General features: G+C 30.8%; 2 protein-coding genes and 1 pseudogene across 2 annotated transcripts; 1 reads left to right on the top strand and 2 right to left on the bottom strand.

Annotated features, from left to right (window-relative positions):
* Positions 1-1,596: 1,596 nt before the first annotated feature.
* Positions 1,597-9,562, bottom strand: LOC112690916 (choline transporter-like protein 1). Its single transcript, XM_025565020.1, has 15 exons — positions 9,472-9,562; positions 6,936-7,007; positions 6,196-6,279; positions 5,980-6,125; positions 5,827-5,919; positions 5,628-5,718; positions 5,448-5,511; positions 4,669-4,777; positions 4,486-4,588; positions 4,302-4,421; positions 3,730-4,222; positions 2,411-2,577; positions 2,106-2,198; positions 1,947-2,039; positions 1,597-1,873 (listed from the first exon to the last, which is right to left on the bottom strand). The coding sequence occupies exons 2-15, from the start codon at positions 6,999-7,001 to the stop codon at positions 1,817-1,819; spliced, it is 1,779 nt and encodes a 592-aa protein (XP_025420805.1). The 5' UTR covers positions 7,002-7,007; positions 9,472-9,562; the 3' UTR covers positions 1,597-1,816.
* Positions 9,563-17,616: 8,054 nt separating this feature from the next.
* Positions 17,617-23,457, bottom strand: LOC112690913 (annotated as a pseudogene).
* A 221-nt stretch (positions 23,458-23,678) lies between these two features.
* On the top strand, positions 23,679-25,199 carry LOC112690912. The gene has a single exon (XM_025565018.1). The coding sequence runs from the start codon at positions 23,679-23,681 to the stop codon at positions 25,197-25,199; it is 1,521 nt and encodes a 506-aa protein (XP_025420803.1).
* The last annotated feature ends 532 nt before the right edge of the window (positions 25,200-25,731 follow it).

Raw genomic sequence — 25,731 nt, 5'->3', positions numbered from 1 at the left:
GGGGGGGGGGGGGGGGGGGGGGGGGGGGGGGCAATTACCCCCATCGCCCCTCTCAAATACGCCACTACCTGTATACGGGTATGCTACTTAATACTTTTGTATTTTTTTTTTATATTTAAATACCTACTTATAAATTATAATGATTTATCTATGTTTTATGTCAGTAATAATATGTAGATAGAATTAATTCTTATCAAAAACTAGGGGAAATCTATCACTGTTGATCAGGCCATCGGGGCACAACGAATTTGTGCTCGCTGCCTAATGACCGTACCTAACCAACTATATTATGATGGTTAAAAGAAATATCAATAGCTATTCTATTTTAAATACATTTTTCTTCTTCCTTTCAATTTTATAGGTGGAGCACGTGCCCGTGTGTCTCATAGCACGAGCCGCCACTGTATTAGATTATCAAACACTTTTATAATCGGGGATAATTTCCAACGTAAATATATTAAATAATTCAATAAGTACATATTTACAAATATATTTAAGTAATTTATCATTATTGTTAACAGTTTATAATTTAATCAGTCCAGACTGTATCTATGAGCTCAACAATTTGTGTAATTACATTTTATTTTTTTTCTAATAAATTTATAATTTTTTCAAGTTAAATGCATATTTTTGATTTTTCTTGCTATTCCTAGCGCATATTTTAGAGTTTTTAAGAGCTAAAAAGTAACATTTTTAGTGCTACAACTTCCAAGCCTTGGTGATAACTATAACTTGTTATTTTTTATATACATATAAAATTAAAATATTTATTTTGGTTTGTTAGTATAATTTAATATTATAGTTAATTAATTAAGCATTTGCAGATGGTCATTTAAAATAGTTTTCAGTTACAAACATAAGATAACGAAGTCATTGGCAGGACAAAATTATAAGCCAATATACAACCAATTAATTATTGAGTATTTATTGACTTTACTTCAACTTAAAGAATATATAGTATGAAATAATATAATTCTTATTCTATACATTATGTAAATATAAAAAAAATAGATATAAAAATAAATTTCATAATAAAAAGCATATTATAATACAATGGATAAATGTTAACAAAGTGTTCCGATTACATAGAACGTTTGAAAATTAAGGAATTCACAATTCAGGTTTAAATAGAATATAATAATAAATATAATTCTTGGCATTTTTTTTTTTTAATTACTTCAAATACTGATAGATGACTTATTCATTTCAAATCATAAAAAATGTCTTAGTCAAATATCTGTCATAAACTAAATTAAACAACATATTTTTCTTTGGTAATATTAAACAGGTATAAAAGTTATTAAAATATAGATTAATAGGACGTTAGATAATAGTATAATTAAGCATACATATATTATAAGAATTTTTTCATAGAGTCTATCACTATAATGAAATTTTACAATATTTATAATGAATTATCTTTAAAGGATAATATAATAAAATATTACCAAGTAGCCCAAAACAATGAATTTGAGTTGGATATTTTCTATGTATTAAACTTTTATTAATTATCATATATTATATAAAATTATTTCTATGACATAGTTATAAAAATAAGTCCATTCAAAACAGATATAGATAAATTATAATACAGAATGTTAAAATAAAAATATATAGCTTTATTATTTCTTTGCCAACATATTGGTCCTTTAATTACAATAGAATAAATATAAAATTAAATCATACTTAATAATGGCAATAAATATAATATAAAATAGTCAATAACTTAATAGACATTTAACCAAAAAAAAAAAATATTGTACATTTCTTTGTTGTGTAATGAATAATGCAATAATAGATTCTTTATATAATGAAATTAATTTGTAGCTCCATCACCAACTCTTAACACTTTTTGACTGCTCTCAACAAATTCCTTTTTCAAATCAAGGTACAATTTATAAGTATATGATATAAAATGTTTAGAAGTTTTAATAATTTTTACTTACCATTAGTTCTTTACTCATGTAGTATTCTTGAGTGACACCATCATTTAAATTGCAATCTTCACAGAAACACATAAATATTGTGTCAATCACCATCTAGAAATGTTGTCGGGATTATTTAGTATTGGTGTAATGATAAAGAAAAATATTAATATAACCCACCTCATACACAGAAATAAAACAATGAGCAACAAAATATGCGAAAAGGCCAGCAATAGATAATGGAACCCACAAATGAAGAACTCCAGGTTTAGTCTGTAACAAATTTAAATATAAGTAATTTAAACAAAAAAAAGCCAATTTTTAAGAACAATGACAATTTAATCATAAATCATAAAAAAAAAAAAAAATGTTAAATTTTAATTTATATTTGTTGTTAAAGTTTTGATTAAAATGTTAATTTAACATTAAAACAACATTATCATTAATCTATCAACAATTTTTTAATGTTAATTTATTAAATATACCTCAAGCATTTTAAAACCAAGTAATACAGTTGATGTAACTACTAATACTTTTCCTAAGAACAGCACAAAATCTCCAACAGAATTAATGGCAGCAACACGAAGGACATTTGAAGTAATCATTTTGAATGCTTGTTGTCCTGATCTACAGAAGTTGTCTCCATAAATAGCTAGAAGTAAATTATAGATATTTTTAAAATTCAAGAAATCAAGATTTTTTTCTATTTTAAACATACACTCACACTAAAACATACTGAGGAATATTCAGCATTTACAAAGCTTTTTAGGAATATTATAATTTTTATTTGCAATTTTAATAAAGTGTCAATAACAATTAAATTTATTAAAACTAAATTTATGATTTACTATATTTGTGTAAACAAAAAATAACAGTACATATTAAAAATTATAAGTAGGCCTCTATCTCATTTGACTCATGCCATATGTCAAATACCATAGTTGATTAATATAATTATAATAGAAAAACAAATTATCTCTCTTTAAGACCTCAACATAAATTGGTGTATGATACAAATGACCAAGAAATTTATAAATTAAATCAAAAACTATAAGCTTACATCTTGTTTGTAACACAAATTCATTTAAAAATATGATTAGCTGTAATGACAAAATTATTGAAAATATATTTTTAAATTTACCAGTATTTATTTTTATTCTATATATCAGCAGTTCTTAACCTGTGGTCCGCTGCCCTCTAGGGGTCCCTGGTAGCCATAACATAACATACGTCAATATGAAACATGAGTGCATTATTACAATATTGTTAGAATATTATTTTACTTGATTTTTTCATATATTTTTTACTATAAAATAGATAGATCTTATCTTTATATATTGTTCAAAAACTTGTGTTTCAAGTATAACCTCAACCATCGCATTAAGTAAATAAAAATTAAATTTTAAGAATATAAAATAAAAAATTAAAACTCAAATAATTAAATTTAAATTAACTGAAAAATTAAGTGTAATAAAATAAATATAAATATGTATGTCTTGTTATGTATACTAATAAAATGTATTAAATAAAATAATTATAATTTTAGTTTCAATAGCACAAGTTATTTTGTAAAAAAAAATTTGGTAAGAGGGTCCGCAATTTTTAAAAATCTTTCATTAGGGATCCATGATCTACAAAAGGTTAAGAATCGCTGCTATATATTATCTTTGAAAATTTTTAACATAACCTTCACAAGTGCCAAATAATGTACATTTGATTAAGAGTTTTAATTAACATTTTTTAATTTTATTTATTGATTATATAATCAAAACAATATCAAGTAAAAAAAATTAATATTTCATACCAATTTCAATGTAAGCATTCCTTGTCAAATATTGTAAAAACTGCTGTAGACATTGGAACAAACATTTAAATGCTTTGTAAAATGCACGTGCTACTTCATTTTCAGAGTCCTTTAATGTTTCATCAATGTAATTTAAAATAGCATTTATAATTTGGAAAATTGTTATGATAAACGATCCCAATGCTACAGAACCTAAATGGTAGTTAAATAAATAACCAACAGATGTTGAAATCGGTGATGACACATTGTCTTTGTTTCTGGAAAAAAACCATGTAGCAACCGAACCAGCTATTATCATATGCTGACATCCAATAATAAATTCAATAACCCATAATAAAACCAAAATATTATAAACTCTAGCAAACTTCATCAACTGATCTTTTTTATAGTAGGCATTGTGGCTATTAGGAACAAGTGCAAGAGTTCCAGATGATTGAATGAGTACAGCAAAATAACTCCAAATAATAATAGCTAAGCAAAGGAAGAAAAATGTCTGAAAAAAAATAAAATACAAAACACTAGTTTCATCAATATGAATCACAAAATAAGTATTTATTGAAATGTTAACTTACCACCATCGGTTGTATAAGTAACATTGGCATACTTTGTATAGCTTTACCAGATTCTTTAAATAATTGAACGACAAGGGCAATACGACTTCTCATAGCCACGATAATTAACAAAATAATTACCTAGAATAAAAAAATATTTTAACTAAAAACAAAAAAAAAACTTTTAACCAAATAATTTACATACTGTGGATATTGTGGCAATCAATGCAAATGCAAAATACGTATTTACATCCGTTTGTTCAACTTGATCTTTAATTTCAAGATTTGACTTTTGTTTCCAAGTATACCTAAACAATAACATGGCCAAGTTAAATCCATTATAATAATTTTATTAAGTGTTTTTAATTGATTAATATACAAATATTACCATAAGAAAATAGATGCTGAAAAACTGACCAAAACAACACCAATAAGTACAAACCAAACCACAAAAGCTGCTACAAATCTTATCAAAAAAACAATGACAAGTGACGTAACTGAAAGTAATAATTAAAATATATAATATGAATTTATAAACATATTATAAATTAAGAGCATTTACAAAAATATATATCTCAATATCATAATAATTAATAAAATAAATATAAATAATGGAAAATCCATATCTAACTATGAACCAAAAATTATTTCTCAACATAAAAAAATAAATATTATAAAATTTTAATTTTTCTTTCTTCTTTAAACTATAGAAGTCTGTAATTACAATTGAATAGGCTGATTCTACTAAGAGTATAAAAATAAAATTAGCTTAAGGTTTTTAAATATTTATCATATAAGATAATTATTTCCTGAACATTTTGTTATATACAAATCAAACAATTACATTTTAGATAAAATCTAGTTTCACATTTGGATATAAAATAATAAAATATATTCAATGTAGATATAGTTTCTTAACCTGAAGACTTATGAAAAAATTTAACAATACAAAAAAATTAAAAATAAACTTTGTATATATAATGTAAAAATCCACAATAAATGGATATTTTAATTTTATTATATTTATAATATACAAGATTATAATTAAATATTTTGTCATTCACCAACATTAAATATCATTCACAATTTTTAATATTTTTTCATCAAAAATGTTAAATTATTTTTAAAATAAAGCATAAATATGTATAAAAATGTAAAATATCTTACTAAAAGCAAATATGCAAAGATATATTATATCCCATTTGGTGTGTTGTAAATCTTGAGTAATTTCCTATAAAAAATATTTTTTATTTATAATAATTAATTTATAACTATTGAAGATAATTGAAAATTTTAAAATAAATTTAAGTACAACATATTTAATATTAATTATTTTAACATAATTACTTGAAAAAGACTGCCAATACTAGAATTTTTCAATACATTGTTTATTACAGTTTCATTGCCTTCTTTTACACAACGATGTAAAAATTCTTTGCTAAAGTTATAAATCTAGCATTAATATTTAATCATAAAATATAAATATAATTTTATCACTAAAATATCATACATAATCTAGAAAAAATAATTAATACATAATACATACTAATCCTTGAAATCAGAACAACTTTCCACACATTCTCGTTTAACATATTTTAAATCGGCTGCTTTATAAATAGGAGCCTCAATTTTTAAGAATCTAAAAATTGATACTTATTAATTTAAATTTTTTATGAACTTATATTATTATTTAACTTACGGTTTATTTGTCATATCTTTACCAGCACAAAATTTTGAATCCGGATTTTTTTCATTTTTAAATCCACAAACATCGCCACATTGATCAAAACCATAGAAAAGACGATTTACATTACCATTCATAGTGCAATATACAACTAATCCAAACTAAAAAAATCATCAGAATTTTATAAATTTTAAATGTTAATTTTTAAATACCTGAAAAATAAATACTTACTAGAGATAATAGTACAAATAGAAAGAGAACCAAAAACGATGTATCTGTACAAGATCTGCCTTTAACAGGACCTTTGAAATTGGCCTATTCAAATTTGTTAGTTTTATATCCACATAATATAATAAATTATAAAAACAAATTTTAAGCAAATAATTCAAAACGCAAATTATGTGTATATTAAAATAGTCAAATAATTATTTAGTTAAAAATGAAAGTAATGTAATGGTAATATAAAATTAATCAAGACATGATCAAGAATTTACTGCCAAAATATAAATCGCAATGAAAAGTTTTGTTTGACTAAAAAAATGTCAAAAACCATTACTCAATATAAATTATAATCAAAAATTAGAAGTTTTCAATACTTACCAATAAATTATTTAATTTTATTATTCTATTTTTAAGTCACTCTTGGTGCACACATATAATTCTAGAATAATGAAATTTACACAACAGAATAGCTAAATTTTAATTTTAAATTAACTATTAAGTTTGTAAAAAAAAATCATGGTACATTGCATACCAAAATCATTTTAAAATAAAACTATTAATTTAAATTTTTGTCAAATTCTACAATTTATGATTAATATAATAAAAAAAAAATCTATATGCTTATATTTTCACATAAACCATATTATGAATAGAAATAAAGTTTACATTTTACCATAGTATAAGTAGATATGTACAAGGTGTATAACACATAATATACACTTTGAAGGTTTTAATCATAAAATACATACCTTTGCATCGGGTGATAAGGGTTCAACCCTATCAGAAGAACTAAAACAGCTAAAGCATTCTCCCATATTGAACTGAAACAATAAAAAATAATAACTAATTAAGAACTTAAACATATTACAATAATGTTGTGTCACTAATGAAAATATTTCATATTTATAGACCTTATGTTTTATAGTTAATTATTTTTTAAATAAATAGAACTATAAAAAAGATGAATTTTTTTTAATGAATCACACTTTATCTTAGAAATATAACCTTAATATAATCATACCGATTGTTTTTTAATAAAATATTTATTAAATATAAGATAATGAAACATGGCATTTTGAATGGGGGACATGGAAATGTGAAAGCACTTTGAACTCTGTATTACTGTCTTCGCTATACTATATACATATATCAGTTGATTAAAGGACAGTTGTGTTTGTCATGTACCAATAGATATATCAATTTTAACTATGATGAATTAATTAACAATATTAATAGTTAACTATTTTGAAAAAAAGCATAGATGTATACCAACTTAGTGATTGTTTCATTCAACACAATAAAAATACTTAAATATCACATGAAATACATCTTTTTTAATTGTTAAACATTGGAACTAAACATAAACACATGAAATTAGATACTATTCCTAATGATTTCCACATAACAAAATAAAATACATACTTAATAGTTGTAAAAGAAAATAAAGACTAATTTTAAAAATTTAGGTATTATGATTTTTAAACTCCAATAAAAATATAGTTCAAGTTATCTTATGTTTTCAAATTTAAAAATATAATAATAAAATTATATTTATATATAATACATACATTTAATTTTGTCATAATTCTATATTAATTCAAATCATGTTTAGTCATAACGAAGCATATTATTCATATACTGTCTACTTGACAGCATTGTTTGGTCTACCTATTTCTAGTTTTAAGAGATATTATACTATTATTAAACTCAGGAGTAATTTAAATATTAAAATATAAAAATATTCCTCGCTTAATTTAAAATCTAAAAAAATTGTAGGGATTTGAATACAAACACCATTCATGCTCTGAACACCAAACATATAATTTAAATAATTATAAATTGAGTAAATTGCTCAGTCTAATGACAATAATGTCTTTGTCAATTAAATATTTAAATATACTAGAAAATGTGTAGCATAAGAAACGATATACATTATATCAGGTAGTTAAAAATCACATAAATACTCAGTTCATAATCTAATCGTTATTCAAAACATAAATAATAGCCAATTTTTTATTTAAAATGACATATTGACATGCAAGATAAATTGATAACATTGTCTGATTTATGATAGTTATTATTTATTTTATAACTTTTAATATAACTTTTATAACTGTGGTAGGTATATAATATTATCAACCTAATTTAAGTATCAGCAATCATAATAGATTAAATTTAAATGAAATATTTGATGCTACATCATGAGAATTATGTTTTCGACGATTCAAAATGACGAAATAAATAGTCGGAAAAATTCGATGGTAGCATAAAAACTATATACGAATATGCCTTGTAATATATATATACACATATTATGTATTTAAATGATAATCATATTCAGGACAAGCGGTTAAAAATAACTAAATCTTCGAAAAATATAATATGTGCATCCCACGTCAGCTAAGCCGGTTCACACAAACGGATTGTAAAAAATGTAACAGTAGAGAAAGTTGGACGAAAAAAAATTTAATCGTTTTTCGCGCGAAAACGGAAACGCAAGTCGGAATAGTTGCATTGGGAGAAAGGGGTGTAAAGGGGGGGGGAACGATGGGGCCGATAAAAAACCGTTTACGTCCACCAGGGATGAAGTCGAATGACGAGAAGACCCAGAGAAAAATCAAACTCACGGAATTAGGAACACGCGGTGTTCACGAGGCGAAAAATTAGTTATTTATAATCGGACGGACGCGAGGCAAAACACTTGTAGAGCGACCCGCGGGGAAATCGATATTTTGCAACGGTTGCGACCGGTTTTGAACCGTGGTCCCAGAATGACTTTGGGCCCGCGAGAGCGAAAGGAAAAAAAACCAACACGTACAGAAATAGAAAGTCCAGTAGAAAGTGCGTGTTTGACCGTTCGAATAACAACGATCGTACGGCCGACGAGTGAACGAATCGAACGATATGGAACGGAAAGGAGGGGGGGAACGCGAGTCGGGTAAAAAAAAATATAACCGTGTTTTATTAGATCTAAGGTCGCGTAAGGATTTACGCGCAACAGCCCAGGCGTTGTGTTGGCGACACAGGGGGGAGGATGACGGTACTACTGTGCGGATCGGCGCCAGTATCCGATCAATGGCGCGAGACCGCAGTCGAAGGGAGGACCGCCACCGCCTGACCGATGTCCCCACGCCGATCTGTCATCAAAATCTCGCGCCGTCAAACGGGTGCCACGGTTTCGAACCCGTTACGCACGAAAAAGAATGGGCTGAACATCCGGTACGGGGAACACCCACGGTGGCGGCAATGGTCCGAAGTTGCGTAGAAAACGGTGCAAACACTTACGCGATACGTGTTCTTGTCGCTGCAACAAATGCGTTCGGAATGGCCCGCCTAATCGGACCGGTTTGCGGCGCGACGTTCTCTGAATACCGGTACCGAACAATCGTCGTGTTGCGGACGGAGTGACACGGTGGGCGAGAGCAGACGTACGGGCGCGGAATGACGGGCGTGCGACAACAGACGCCAAATAACAGCGGCGCGTATCGCTTGCGCGGCGTCGCTCCCACCGCTCGGCTCAAGGAACGCGGAGACTCGTGTGTGTGTGTGTGTGTTGCTTCGGGAGAAGCGGTTACCGCGCAGCGATTTGTTTGTACACACACTGGCTGCTGTTGTCGTCGGTCGCATGCGGAGCGACGGTCGAACCGCGTCCTGCGCCATCTGCCGACACCGGTGCTTCGCAGTCGCTCGACCGTGACATCATCATCATCGTCGTCGGCGCCGCCGAAACGGCCCTCAAAGATTACCACCGCTCCAGTCTCATCCGAATCCCACCCTCCCGTCACTCCATCATGGGATGCAGTGAGAGGTGGGTAGGACATGGTGCCGAAAACAAAAACAACTCGCGCAGACGTGACCTCGAACAGGTATATCCCCCCGGGGGGAGGGGGGCACGCACGTCTTCCGACGGTCCTGCACGCGTGACGCGAAGTATGCGTGTACGAAGTATGTCGGAAGTGTGTTCATCGACTCGGCGGTTATCGTGTCTGTACGTGGTGTATTCGCGTCGTACGAACGCCATACGTAATGCGTGACATTGTTATCGCTGTGTATCCTTATTCACTACCGTTGGCTGTAAAGCAACACGAATATAAACATAATTATTCTGTAACCGATTATATTACCCACCATCCGGTTGCGATCATACACCATTGACTGGTTGAAACTCGAGGGTTAGAATCTAGTGTATTACGAGACACTCGACGAAGCATAAAAAGTGTATGACAGTGTGAACTTCGAAATTTTAAAGGGCGCAATAAAATCTCATTCGCTGAACAGACGGAGTTACTAAAGCGGTTACTTACGCGAACAAAACGTACCGTAGAATTTGGGCGGGTAACCGTACACAGAATAATTCATGTAGTTTCTACGATGCACGTGGTTACTTTTTCGGGATTTACGTACATACTTTTCCTTAACTGCGGAGAACGTCGTAGACTAAATTGAAAATTCTAGACCCCGGGTCGAGGACTTCGGCTAATTGGCACAATTATTTCGTCCGTTTTTCCGCACGCGTGTTTCGACAACTCCAGAAGTGTGCGCTTCTCACCGCTTTTCGTCAATATGTCGGGACCGTGTCGGGTGGAAGGGGGAGAAGAGCATAAGTACAATCGTCCCTTGAATCTTGTTGAAGGACACTCGCATCACTACGATCATGCTTCATGAGACCTCGAAAATCAGATAATGCCCGGCAGCGCCGAATTCCTTGAGAAGACTGCTGCGCACGGCTTACCACCGAGCTTAGTTGACTTGGGTGTGTACAACGATGTGTGTTACTCATTTTTAACTGAATACGAAAAGGTTTTCGGAAAAATAAAACACCCATCTCGTACGTCGGTTTTTGTTTTCTATTGACAGACAGCGATGCGGAGTGCACGTGAACCATTCACCGTCCGTCTTAACAATTGATCATACTGATGTAACTAATCATTTTCCGTCGAACTGTAATTATAGCCTTATTGTTATGTACTGCTTACGAAATATCGCAGGATATGTGTTATTTATGTGTGGCTCGAACGGTTTTAACTGAGTAATAGATATCGACGTTGCCGCCACGCCGCACCTCGTTCGCATATGTATATAACGGGTATGCTGTATACATTATAAGGTTCGGTCGCATTCTCCGAAAAGGTTAAATTACGAGTTTTACCAAATATTATTTTCAATACAAAAAAGTTTTTAGGACTTCGTGATGATTAATAGTAAACGTTGGGGCTGAGAAATACCAAAATGAAGTCTTAGTATGTGAGAGGGAGGGGATTCATATCTAACATATACACAAGAAGTTAATTTCATTGTACCTATTCGTCTGGATTGTAGGGAGTACTAAGTATAGTAAATTACTTCGGTAACAAGTTGACCAAATGTATGCCTATAAAATAGCATCTGTAAAGTGTGGGTAATATGTGATATGACTATCAAACGTGATAATTTTTTCTCGTCCAGGAAGAAGCTTACTCAATTGGTACTGTTCGCGTGCGACACCAGTTTTTTCGCGCCTATTAAAGTGCGGCAACCAGTCTCCACGATGGCGCTTCGGGCGTAGAATTATCTAGAAGCTGCCCGCCCCCCGATCGCAGTTCTTGTGACGGCTGGCGAGACTGCGTGTCGCCACGGCGTCTGTCGATCTTACACCTGTGTTTGGGTCGGCTGTTGCGGCTGTCAATCGTCAACGACCATTCGGCCCCAGGTGTATATCACGTTTTGCAATACGACTTTTCACGAGTTTGTGTCTTATTTTCCGCTTTACGTAATCTATGCCATGCTTTGCTTACGTGCGTAATCTTCCTTCGGATCAGTCGTTTTATCGCCCGACGGCGGATATTCCCGGTGTGTCGGACAAACCATGTGGGTGTCGTCAATCGTTGCACGTTTGGGACGTAGTGCGGATCAACCAGATGCAACTTTCCTCCCAGTATAACGTTGGTTTGGGCTGCGTACAGTCATCACCAGGGAATGGACTTTAATGTCTTAAAAAATAAGAAAAATGTCCTTAAAAAATACGACCTTATGCTTTAATATCAAAAAAATGCACTAAAAACATTAAAAATGTTATTAAATTCGATAAAAACAAAATTTTGAACAGTTTTGTGTGTGTATAATATTATTAAAATTTAATATTTATAAAAAATTCATCATTATAAAAAAATTATCTTATAAAAAAAATATTTAAATATATACAATAATACAATAAAAAAAAAACTTTTTTGTCTTCTCGCTTATCTTCTTATTTAGCCTGAAAAATGTTTTATGTTAATTAATAATTATTGTTTTCACTGAATTCTTGTACATACGCACGCAAACGACAACGGTCGGACGGCTTAATTTTCGGCATCTTTCACACTTATTCGAATTACGATAGCGAACACGACTAACGATTAACGATTCTATGAGTACCTACTAATAATCGGACACCAATTAGATTTATATTGCGTATCGTAACGTTATCGAGATTATTTGATGGGAATTGCGTATAGCCGTATAGATAGATACAATCAGCCGATCTTCGTAAAAATAACTAAAATTTAATAATACCAAGCAACAAATATATATGAAAAATGACCTAAAAATGGAAAAATGCTCTAAAAATGTCAAAATGCTTTAAAAACTGAAAAAGTTTAAAAAATGCAAAATAAAAGTTTCATTATTAAATTCTCTGATGTATATATCAAATTATACACTTAGAAAGCATTGCCCTATTCTACCCACTAAAAAATGTATTTTGCATCAAAGTCCGTTCCCTGGTCATCACATTGTCAGAGTAAAAGATTTGGCTGTATTCCTTGCCAAGCTCCCGTTGTCGTACGGAGGTTGTTATTGTGGTGCGGCGGATCAACCAAGAAGTGCTGGGTGACGGTGTTCTGGGGAGTGTGGTGACGTCAGTTGTCAACTGGTTTGATTTATATTTTTTTTTGTATAATATATTATTAATTTGTAAAATTTAGTGTCAAAATTATTCTATATTTATAAGTTGGTTATCCTGGTCCTGTTTATCATCTGCGCAATTTGCGGCAGAAAACTGCATAGATCGCAAGATCTGTCGCAGCGAAATCAGGTACATAAATTAGTAAAAGACTGTTGTACTAAGAAGGCGGCTGACAACATTTTATGTTTGTCAAATAATTTTGTTACACAAATATAGTGTGATGAAGAAGATTGGTGTTTATAAAACTCCTTATCCTTATTTAATGTTTTTTTTTCAGTTTGAATATCTTATCACAGAAAATGTTATTTCTTTAGTCTCTTTATTACCAAAAATTCTGCATGGAAAACAAAATGCGACGTTTTTTTCTGGACAATATTCAAGTCAATCAAATAATTTAAACCATTGACTTCTAAAAAATCTACTAGCTACTTGAGGATAAGACGGAAGAATTATTTGATTTATTTTTATAGAAGCAATAGTTTGATATGTTTTGAAAATTAATTGGTACAGTGTCTGTTTTATCATTTAATAAAATATTTTTTTGAATAGCTGATTTGATTACCCACGAATCTATATTATGTGTAACAAAAACTAAAAAAATAAAAATTGCTTCATACAGCTGCGATACGGCGCCGTGATAACGTCGTCCAATACCCACAAAACAATATAAATGAAAATAGATAATGAAGCCGATCGCTGGTGTGTATATTCGACAGTATATGGGCAACTTATAGTGATGTTGGCAATTTATAGCATTACACATAAATATAATTATTCCAAATTTCTAACTATTACTTGATGTGTTATCGTTTTTTTTATATTTCTACCAAAAAATTGTTATCGTCCAGTTATTAATATTACAGTCTACTAGGCGACAAAAAATGTTCACTGGGCGACATTAATGTCGCCCAGTATGTTAGTTAAAATATCCACTGCACAGTACTGTTAATCACACTAATAACTTTGTTGACCCAGTTACTGGGGTCCATATTCATCATATCGAATGTCTGTGGGGCTCTGCTAAATAGAGAAATAAATAGCATAGGGAACTAGACGCCATCATTAGGAGTCCTATCTGGTGGAATTTTTTGAAAACATAACTTAGCTGATGGAGATTCATTCGATAATGTATTGAAAGACATTTTAGAAAATTTTAACTTTCTAAAAATAAACTTTGCTACCCCAAAATTTGGACTTAAGTAACGCCCAGGAACTCGATGATGGTCGGCAGATGCCCTTCTGTGGCATGAAGTCAAATTTTTGTCGTGCGATTCGGACATATGTAAGTTCCTCCACGGTTAAGACCAGGTACGTTTGTTAGTTCCTACAAGATAATAACTAGAGCAGAGGACTTGTAGAATTTGCATATTCTTTTTTGCACAGCCACAAAAATAGTAGAGTGCGAAACAAATATGTTTCATGCTTCCTCAAAGCTAGTTTTAAAATTTTATTCTGTATATAAATGCATATTTTGCGTTTTTTTGGTTTTCAGGGCATATTTTTTCCATTTTATACTTTTGGATGTATATTTTAAATAAATTATCATTTTATCAATATTTTTTCGTCAACGTTTTTATCTATTTATTTATTTATTTATACAAACAAAATAACGTTGAATTTAAAATGATTTTAAATTTTGATCATAATATTAATATGGTTTTTGACTTTCCCCAGACCTACTATGGTTTTACTAAAAACACTTCTCGAGAGTTGTCGTTTAGATTGATTGTCGGGTTATTAATTTTATTTATAGACAGAAGAGATAATATTGTTCAACGCACAAAATATTGATATGGGCCACGGGGACGCCTGTCGCCGACATCGGACATATTCATATTTCAGTAATCGCTGTATTTCTTATAAAAAATGCCTTAAGTATCCAGATAAGAAAACCCATAAAATAAACCCAATTAGTTAATTGTAACTTGCGTAGGCGTGCCTACGGGGGTGGCAGGGTGGGCACTGGCCTCCCTAGCGACGTTCTTGGCCTCTTGGCTCATAATGGTGAAACCACGGATATATATAAGGTATCTATATCCGTGGCTGAAACAGTAATAGTAGGTAATTTTAGGTGGAAGGTAAACTTAAATTTTAAATTTATTGAATTTTATTATTTGTAATATTTTAATAAGTTACTTGTTTAACCAAACTGATAAATAACTATAGGTAATAAGGTGTATAGAGAAGGTTGATGTATATTTGATAAAATATTTATTAAAAATAACGAAGTGGCACTATATCTAATAGGCCTTATTTATAAGTTCATAGTTGTAATAGCATAGGAAACCAATTTTAAGATCAGAAAAATCTTTGATTTGGCGGGGCAAAAAAATTCCAACTGCTAAATACTTTCCACGTAACAAAAATAAGTCACAAATATATAGATTATAAATCGCTGTAATAAGTAAAAAATTTAAATTTTATAACTGGCTTCCCCAGTCATGGAAGTCTGGACACGCCTATGGTAACATGTAAGTTATTAAATAAAGTTATAAATAAAATGTATTCATTGTAATAAGTACCTACTGAAAAATTCTTATTTTTTGTTCAAAAAAATTAATTTTAAAATGCATATTTTAATAGCATATTCTGTATATTTAAGTGCATATTTGGTGAATTTTTAAAGCTACAAGTCCTCTGCCCTAGTAATATCTAAGTACGTATGTTAGTTCCTACATGGTAAAAACCAAGTACGTATGTTAGTTCCTACACGGTAAAAACTAGATACGTATGTTAGTTCCTACACGGTAAGAACCAGGTTCGTATGTTAGTTCCTACACGGCGGAGAAAATTAAATATGTATGTAAAAATATTCAAAAAAAACAATGTATAGAAGTGCCACTGCACCAACAGCGTATCGTTATGTTAGGTTATTTCTAATTGAAACTTTGAAACATTCAAATACTATATTAGAGTATAATATATATATATATATAGAGTATAGTATATTAGAGTATCTGAAAAATGTACACGAAATTACGGAAAAATACAAGCTACAGGCTCATAATAATATCCCGACTCGACGTAGGAAAGATAAAATATCTTATTATTACGACTTTTCTTTACAAATAAAAACTTGATTTTGGTTTGATAACATGGGTGTAGCGAGGGTGGGGCAGGGGGGGGGGGCATTTGCCTACCCCTGCTCCTCAAACTGAATTATATTTGTTTATACCAAATGTGTAAGTTTTACATTAAAATTAAAAATTAAATAAGATATAATTTTAAAAATAGTTTAGTGGGACCGAGTGATATCTAAACTTATAATCGTTTTATCGTTTTATGTGTTATCCAATGTTCTATCTGTAGATAATTTGAATTACGAGTTTAACACTAATCATTTTATGTTTTTGCCCCTCCCTGATTCAAATTTTAGCTACGTTCATGTTTGATAATCTTATAGTTTGTTATAACTAGGACCCGGATTTAAATGCACTTAAAACCATACAAATATGCTCTAAAAAAATAGCCAAAAATGTCCTTAAAAATGCATTTTACTACAAAAATGACCTAAAAAATGAAAAAATGACATAATTATTTTATTTTGGGCATTATTTAACACACTATTTAATACATTAAAATCATAAACACATGTAATACGAATAACATCTGCGAGGTAATACGAACTATTATTTGTTATTAGATCGAATACTGGTGACGTTCCATAGTCAATAATAAATTAAGATAAGATAAAAACTGAATCGAAAAATAGATTGACAATTGATGAAAAATTGACAATATGTATGGAAAAACCCGATAAACCTACTTAAATATCAAGAAAATAATTTGTCTTTTAATTTTATTTTGAATTGACTAAATTTGTTTAGTAAGCATTAAAAACCAACAAAATGACCTAATAATACTAAAAATGCTCTTAAAATGAAAAAATTTCGAAATATGCAATAATGAATTAGAAAGATTTGAAAGAAGAAACAATGAAAACCTGTGATACCTATACAATAAGCCGAGCATTTCCATGGGACATTTCCAAATCAGAAAGAGGTTAGAATGGGCAGGTCATGTCTAGCAAGCCGAAGACACGACAATTAAAAAAGTCACAGAAAGCAAAATGACGGGGAAAAGACCACGGCAGAGATGGTGGGACAGAATAGAAAAAGACCTAAAGAAAGTCAACCCATTGCTAGATGTCGGAGCAGCATTAGATAGGAAGAGATGGAAAGGCATTTTAGAAGTGGCGATGGTCCTCAATGGATCGCTATAAGCCTAAGAAGAAGAAGAAGAATTGTATTTAATTAGTTCAAAATCAAGGATTACTCTATTTTTTTAATATTTTATTTATTATTATTTTATAAATAAAAGATATTATAAATCTTTATTATCTACCTTTTATTATTATTTTAAGCTATACACTATAATGTATCTACTGCTAATAGTTAAGGTGTTTGTGGAAGCTTTAAGGATAAATATTTTATTAAAAAAATGTTGTGGGGAAGGGGGAGTAAATGAGGAATATAATTCACAGTTAAAACCTAATTATAAATCTACTATTGCCCATACGAAAATGTAGTCCTAAAACCACGCCTGGTTCCTATGTGTTGTGTAACTTGAAAGCGCTGAGTAGTTGAAACGGCTTTATCGCATGCATCACAGTACAAAATATTTGAATCGCTACGAAACATTTCGTCCAGAAAATCCCGCACATACCTCATTACGAGGTCTCTTTTTTTAGGAGCAATTTTCGGCATTTTTAACTAAAAACAGTATTAAATAAAAACTAAAAAGACACAACAAACACGAAGGCACATGGACACTTCTCTAACGAGTCTACGACAAATAATGAAATTAAATATACTTTTATCGAAACGCGTACAGCATTGCAGCATACTGTCGATAATATGCGATAACGCCGATAACGATTACATAAAATGTATAAATATGTACATTGTACAATATTAAGCTTTGCCATGGTTAAATACCTATAATTTTTAGCCAAATTGCAGGAGCGCAATTTCAATGAAAAAACCGGGGTTGCTGAAGCCCTTTTATCTTTTTCATGTTTCTTAATGGTAATATACACCCACAACCCGTACAATTTAACAGTTACTAGAATATTTAGTAAATATTTGAATATTTCTAAGTTTAAATTGTTCGCTTTAATTTTATATTTTTATTGCGCATGTGAATTACCCGCCTGTAAACACAAATATTTCATCATCACTTTCAGATTCTAATTGAACCGAAGAATATTATGGTTTTATAATGAAGTTTGTATTTTATTTTTTTTAACACATTTATCAGTACATGTTCACGCTTTCCGTTCTACAGTGTTTGTGGTGTCGAATTAAAATTATTATTATATTTTAATTTTAACAATTTAAAATGAAGAAAATGTTTAGCTCCAAATTGTGCGCGAAAAAAGAATTCTATACAATTGACGAATATATTAAGTTCAGTTACCATAAAATGGTTGAAATGAAGTACAAAAAAAAAAAAAAATTCAAAATATTGAATTTGCAAATGAATATAAAAATAAATCTGAAATAGGTTTATTTCTTAGAATTTGTTTTGGTTTGCCATTTTGACCTCCAGAAATGTTAATTGACGTATTTGTCTATGAAATCATTCCAATCGTTCTAGCAAAATATTTAGAATTTACTGACTACATATTAAACAATTATATATCTGAAAATGTTCAATTTTCTCCAAGATATGAGCACAATGTTCGTTTATTGTACAATGAAAACAATCACATGTGAAGCATTTCATTCCAAATTCAATTAATCTTTTTACTCAAGCCATCCAAATATACATCAACTTATAAATGTTTTAAAATCATTTCAAATTAGTATTTATGTGTTAATGGATAGCGTAAATACACCCAAAAAAAAAAAAGATTAAAGGGAAAAAATACCAAAAAATCGACTATTTAAATAATGAAATAAAAAATTCAAAGAAAAACCAATTCTGCTTTTATATATTTAAAAAACGTTTCATTCAAATTTTAACTAAAATTATTTTAAATAAGTAATTTATAGTTTGGTTATTTATCTAATTTTCTATTTTTTTGACACTTGACAATTTGCTCCGTTTTTATTAATAATAATAAATATGTTGTTACATGATCTGTAAATAGTTTGTATAATTGTATTTATTTAAATGTGATTAATTACTTGTAATACCTATTTTATGCTATATTTATGACTTATTTGTGCTGGGACGCAACTTGGCTGTCTCAAAAGGTACTTTTGGACGCAAATAGCTATGACCTTTTTTGAACCTTTTTTTGGTGGGACGTAAATTACCTACTGATAATTATCTCGGACGCAAGTAATATGCACCGATAATTTTAAACTGTTATTCCCCAAATCGATTGAAATAAACGCGTGATATAGCACAATAATATCAAATATTTCAGAAACAGAAATCAACAATGTTATATTAAAACCAAATATATGAGATATTTCCAAGGTATATGCAATTTATTTGTCGATTTTTATGCAGTTACCCTTTTGGTTTACATTGTAAAACTTGAAATTATAAGTACAAGTTGTTTGGTTTCCCTCATAAATCTTTCTCCACGCATTTTGAGAATTTATATACTATACAATTTATTTATCCATACTTACACAAAATATGGGAAAACGTGATATTTAAAATATATACTTAGAGAGCTTATCATATTTTCAGAACGGTCACTTCAATTTTCATAAAATGTAATTTTAAATAATATATAATATACTAATATGGATTTGAATAGTCTGAAGCAGTGTTTGAAAATGTTTATTAAATAAATGACCTTGAGCAATACAGTTGAACATACGTATTGTATACATAACGTCCGTATATATATTTTTATTAATATTAATTTGAAGTCACTACTGGCCAGTGTTAATTGCCACACATTTTTGATTCTAGGTCAATTACTTAATATTTTCTTAAAGTATAAACTAACCAATTTCTTTAATTTAAAACATACTCTAAAAATAAAAATTACGTTTTTATAAGTATAATTATATTTAAAATAATAGTTGTTTTAAAATAAGAAGAATTTTATTTGTCATAATTACATTTTTTATTTATTATTATTATTTCCATGCAAAAAATCCTTTATTTTATGAAAACATTGTTTAATTATTGAAATGAATGTGGATCTTGCCAATTTTGGTGATTATTATTGCTTTACATAATTAAAATACCACTCAATCACTTTCTGTTTGAAAATCACATTTTTAAGGGTCAAAACGTTTTTAGACTGAATATATACATTTTTAATTTTTTGGTTACTTAGATTTTTTTATTTTGTTTAATATGTTGAATTTAATAATTATCGATTAAGGTGTATACCAGTGGCGTCATTTCTTTCTTTACTAGGATAGGGCAGTCAGCATACTCTTATTATTTTGCAGACTCAAAGATAGTTTTAAGTCAACTTTTATACAAGTAATAGTGGGAAGTGTAAAATTAAAAAAATGTGCACTATTGGCGATACTGATTAAAAGCGCACTCTCGTTATTAAAATTTGTACTACATAATTGCAATTATATTAGGGATAGATAATAATATGCTTCACTTCGAAAGTTCGATGTACGATAATAATATGAAACTAAACATTTTTTTCTCTTCTCGAGGTGAATGGTGCCAAGAAGGACTATTCAAGCTTAAAAATATGATAATTGTATTAGTGTCAAATTTGGATGTATTTAATCCGATATTCGATCATGTAAAAGGTCTTCAACTGAATATAATAGAGACCCGCTATTTTTATACTTTGAAATACAACTAGATATTGAAGGTTGAGTTTATCAATGACGAATTAATGTATGGTGGAGAAGGGTTAAAGTTAAGCCCTCTTAAAATAAGTTATAAATAACCCTCTTAAATATTCTAAATAGCAGCATATTGTCTACTAATTCCATACGAAAACTAATTCTAAATACAATTTTAAATACTAATTCTCCAGTCCAAAGTCCTCCGCACTATAATCAAAGCACCCTTCTACGTATCAAATCATACATTATATAATGACTTAGACATATCTCCTGTCAACGATGTACCTAAGACCTTCTACAGACGTTTTAACTTCAACCTACAAAACCATAAAAATCCTTTAATCAAAGAACTTGCGTCTATAAATATACTCGGCAACCCACAAAAAAGGTCGAAAAGGCGATGGTGTAGGGACCTATTATTTTAGAGTCTAGACTAATCTAATACCCTTTGTTCTTCTTTCTATATCTACTTTTGTTATTCCTATTTATCTCTCCTAATATTATTGGTTAACATTTTTTTCTCATTTTTTTTTTACATTTTTAACTGTAAAAATGCCTTCACTGGAAGGTATCTTTAATCCGTCCTTCACACCATAATTATCAAATTCATCAATTTCACTTATTGTTCAAAATTTATGTAACAGATTGTGGAAATAAAAATTAAGTAGTAAAAAAAATATATATATACTAATTCGATGTAGTAAATAAAAAGGTTTTTTTTTTTTTTATTTATTAGCTATTAGTATAAAACTATGATCGCTCAACATTTATAAATTATAAATATACAACATAATACATAACATTTTTATATTATATAATAAAGCCAGCATCCAATATGAAGGAAATTACTAATTTAATGACAGTAGTGGATTTTGTGTTTAGTATGTAGTAGATATTAAAGGGGAATTAAAGTTTTAAATATGTTAACTAGAATAATGCGTTTGGTTTGAAGGGCAGGGCAGTCGAATAGAATATGGGATAAGTTGTAAATACATTCATTTAGGTAAAATGTGCAGAATGGAGAATCATTAAGGCCAAGATTGAAGGAGTGGCTGGGTAAAAGGTGATTTCCTATACGTAGCCTATTAAATTGTACAATATATGGTCTATGTAAGTGTAAGTTGTGAAACCAGGTTTTTTTTAGGATATTAGGTGTAATATTTCTGTATCTTGAGGCGAATTCTGCAGGTAGGTTGTTCCAGAGAGAGAGCCAAGTGTTGTTAGAGTGTTGTTTTAACAAAGGTGTGAAGTCTGAATGCGGGAGTAGGGGAAAAAAAGGAAAGATGAGATTGGATGAAGATTTAGTGAGATGGTCTGCAACTTCATTACCATGTATACCTGTGTGACTAGGAACCCAAAGAAAGCTGATGTTATAGTTCTTTTGATTTAAGGTAAAAATAAGGAACTTAATGCGAAGGATAAGTGGAGACAAATGAGAGTTAAATGGGTTTGAATTTAAGGCTTGGAGGCACGACATAGAATCTGAGACAATTAAGTAATTTTTTGGGGGAAAATTTTGAATTAATTTTAAGGCTTCAGTGATGACATAGCACTCAGCTGTAAAGGAAGAAGACGTAGGAGGAAGGTTACTGGTAAAAGAGAGTTGTAGATCAGGAATGTTGAACGTATATCTAGCTGAGAGAGGAGACTGATCCATCTGTATAAATTGTGGTGAAGTTAAAAAAGCGTTCATTAAGAAAGTTCGAAACAGCTGCATTGACCGAGGAAGAAGACATAGATTTAAAATCATTGGATGATAGATCTAAAAATTGATTATCATAATGAATCTGAGGGGAAAAAATAAGGGAGTCGTTGGATTGCTCGTAAAGAGGGAGTTTAGTAGATTTAATAATATATTGGTGGAAATTTGAGATAGAATGAGCTATAATTGATTATACAGGCGTAGATTTAGAAACATATCGCCAGTTAAGATACAGTGAGTAATAAGTATCAAAAATACGGTGATCGCTATAGGATAATGATTTTAAGAGAAATTTTCCGGCAAGCCAGCGGCATTTGATATTAAATGGAGGGCAAGTAGATTCAACTTCCATAGTAGGGCAAGAAGTAGAACTAACGTAACCCATAATGTTTCTGATGCATGAGGTTTGGAGTTAATTAATTTTTTTCCAATTAGAAAAGGAAGCCGACCCAAAAAGGAAGCAACCGTAATTGAGTTTGGAACGTATAATAGACAAATATATGGATAATAGACATGAAGGATGAGAGCCCCACCAAGTATCAGTTACAGATCAGAGGAAGTTGGACCATCGAGAGGCAAAAGCGGTGAGAGATGAAATATGTGGAATCCAACGCAATTTGGAGTCGAGTGTGATGCCTAAATAGGTAATACTGTATACGAAAGGGATAACACAATTGTTAAGATATGTATTAAGATCGTTAAAATACCTACGACGAGTGAAAATGATCGATTTACATTTATCAGGGGCAACATCGAAAGACTTTGATTAGGATATCATTTAGATCCAACAGGGCAGAATTGAGACTATGAATGGCGAGGTTTAGATGTTTATTAGAAGAGAATATAACTAAATCATCAGCATAAATGAGACATTTATGACCGGACTGAGAAAGATGCTTTTCAACAATACTCATATAAACATTGAATAAAATTGGGCTAAGGCAGCTTCCCTGAGGAAGGCCAGTGAAAGTGGATCGAGTATTTAACGATCCGAAGGGAGAGTAGAAAACGAGTTTTCTGAAATTGAAGAGAGCGGACAAAACATTACAGAATTCAGAGGGGACATTTAATGAAAGAAGATAGATGATGAGGGTAGGTATGTTCACGAAATCGAAGGTACCGCGAATATCTACAAATGTGGCGACAAGGAATTCCTTATTGTATACCAATGCTATTTGCAGATGATTTCACCCTGCTCTGCCGTAGCACAAACTTTGCTCTTATTCAAAAATGTATACAAAATTCAACTAACAAGCTTATGTCTTGGTCTAAATTGTCTGGCTTTCGTTTTTCTTCATCCAAAACTAACCTCTTAATCTTCAACCAAAAAATAAAATCACAAAAAATCTCCATCAACATCGGAGACCGTACAATACAAGATCAACCTAGAGTTAAAGTTTTAGGTATAACATTCGACAGCAAAGCCTCATGGATTCCACATATCCAAAACTTAAAAAATTCCATCAACTCCAGACTTAACATAATAAAAATACTGGCCCACACCTCTTGGGGCGCCCAATCTTCTACCCTCTTGAAAATACACAAAGCCTTTATCCTTTCCAAAATGGATTATGGGGCTCCTTTATTGTCCACTGCCAAAGTTTCTCATTTAAATTCACTGGAGACTATACACAACACGGGAATTCGTCTATCCATCGGCGCCTTCCACTCCAGCCCCATTCCTAGCATCCATGCAATAGCAGGCATTCCATCTCTAGCAACACGATGGGAAGAACAAACGTCCAAAAAAGCAGCCAAAATGTCAAGACTGCCACGAGACAGCACATATCATCCTAAATACTCTTCTAATAATATATACACAAAATACGATCTCGAAAACATAATTCCGGCCGAAACCCCTTTATGTCCACATTGGTCTTTTTCAATGAATATTGACCTAGACCTGCACCAATTTCCAAAAAAGTTCACATGCCCCAACACATTTAAAAACCTATTCAAGGAAAAACTCTCACTAACTCATACTCATACACAAATATATACCGACGCTTCTCTCTCGGAGGGCAGAGTTGGTATGGCCATCATTCATGATGACAACCAGATCCAATGGAGACTCTCGGAAAAATGCTCCATATATACAGCTGAAGCTCTAGCTATTTTCAAAGCCATCAAATACACTATTTCAGAAATAAATAATAACAATATCACAATTTATAGTGATTCACTATCTACTCTTACTAGTCTTAAAAATGTCCAAAATTCTACCGAAGTAGTCAGGAAAATTCATAACGCCCACTATAAAGCATATCTATCAGGCAAAAACATTTCGTACTCATGGATTCCTGGTCACTGTTGCATCGATGGTAATGAACGTGCGGACAAGGCCGCCAAACAAGCTTACACAAATACTAATATTCTCTACTCCTACCTCTTCTCTTACAGCGATATAAAAAAGGTCATCGAAAGGGATACATGTCAACAATGGGAAACACAATGGAACAATATGACCACGAAGCTTAATGAAATTAAAAGATCAATACTACCCTGGACTTTTCCTGTCAACACCCCAAGAAAATACGAGACAGCTATTAACCGCCTCAGAATCGGACACACACGTCTTACACACGCACACTTAATAAAAAAAGAGGACCCCTCATTTGCATATGCTGTGGAGTCCCTCTTACAGTCAAACATATAATCACCGAATGTAACGCACACAATATGGAGAGAATTAAACAGCAGATATCTTATCACCTAGCAGAATCACTAAGCCCCAAACCAGACAATATCGTCAAGTTCTGCCAATTCCTCACAAATACACACCTCATCAACCTCCTGTAACGAACCTGCACCAATATATTTGTTTATTTTATGTATTAAGTTAAAAAAAAAAATTGTAACGTCCAATGGCCATAGAAGCCGTGGATATATTATATAATAAAAAAAAAAAAAAAAGATTGTCATAATAATTACACCGATCGTCCACGTCCATATCTTCAATATCTTCGTGGAAATACTCATATTCCCATAGGTACCCACATTAGATAATGTAAGCTGACAAGCTGTACTATTAATAATATTTATAATTCAGAATTCAGAATTTGAGAAAATTCAGATAATTTGTTATACCTAAATACAGTACAATTAATATACAGGTACTAGAAATTTTAGTTTTCTCATAATAAATTAAATCATCCATTAATTTCGGGGGTTATCTCCCCCCCCCCCCC

Source organism: Sipha flava, unplaced genomic scaffold, assembly GCF_003268045.1.
Source record: "Sipha flava isolate LNK unplaced genomic scaffold, YSA_version1 528_pilon_pilon, whole genome shotgun sequence".
Taxonomy (NCBI): Eukaryota; Metazoa; Arthropoda; class Insecta; order Hemiptera; family Aphididae; genus Sipha; species Sipha flava.
The sequence above is the reverse complement of the archived record's forward strand: the minus strand, read 5'-3'. Positions and strand labels throughout refer to the sequence as shown.

Bases quoted from the DNA above. Each gene is read 5' to 3' on its own strand.
- LOC112690916 (XM_025565020.1), bottom strand. From the start codon at position 7,001: ATGGGAGAATGCTTTAGCTGTTTTAGTTCTTCTGATAGGGTTGAACCC. The intron at 6,280-6,935 runs GTATGTATTTTA...AAATTTGAATAG, and splicing joins CCTTATCACCCGATGCAAAG to GCCAATTTCAAAGGTCCTGT. The intron at 6,126-6,195 runs GTAAGTATTTAT...TGATTTTTTTAG, and splicing joins TATTTGTACTATTATCTCTA to TTTGGATTAGTTGTATATTG.
- LOC112690912 (XM_025565018.1), top strand. From the start codon at position 23,679: ATGTGGCGACAAGGAATTCCTTATTGTATACCAATGCTATTTGCAGAT.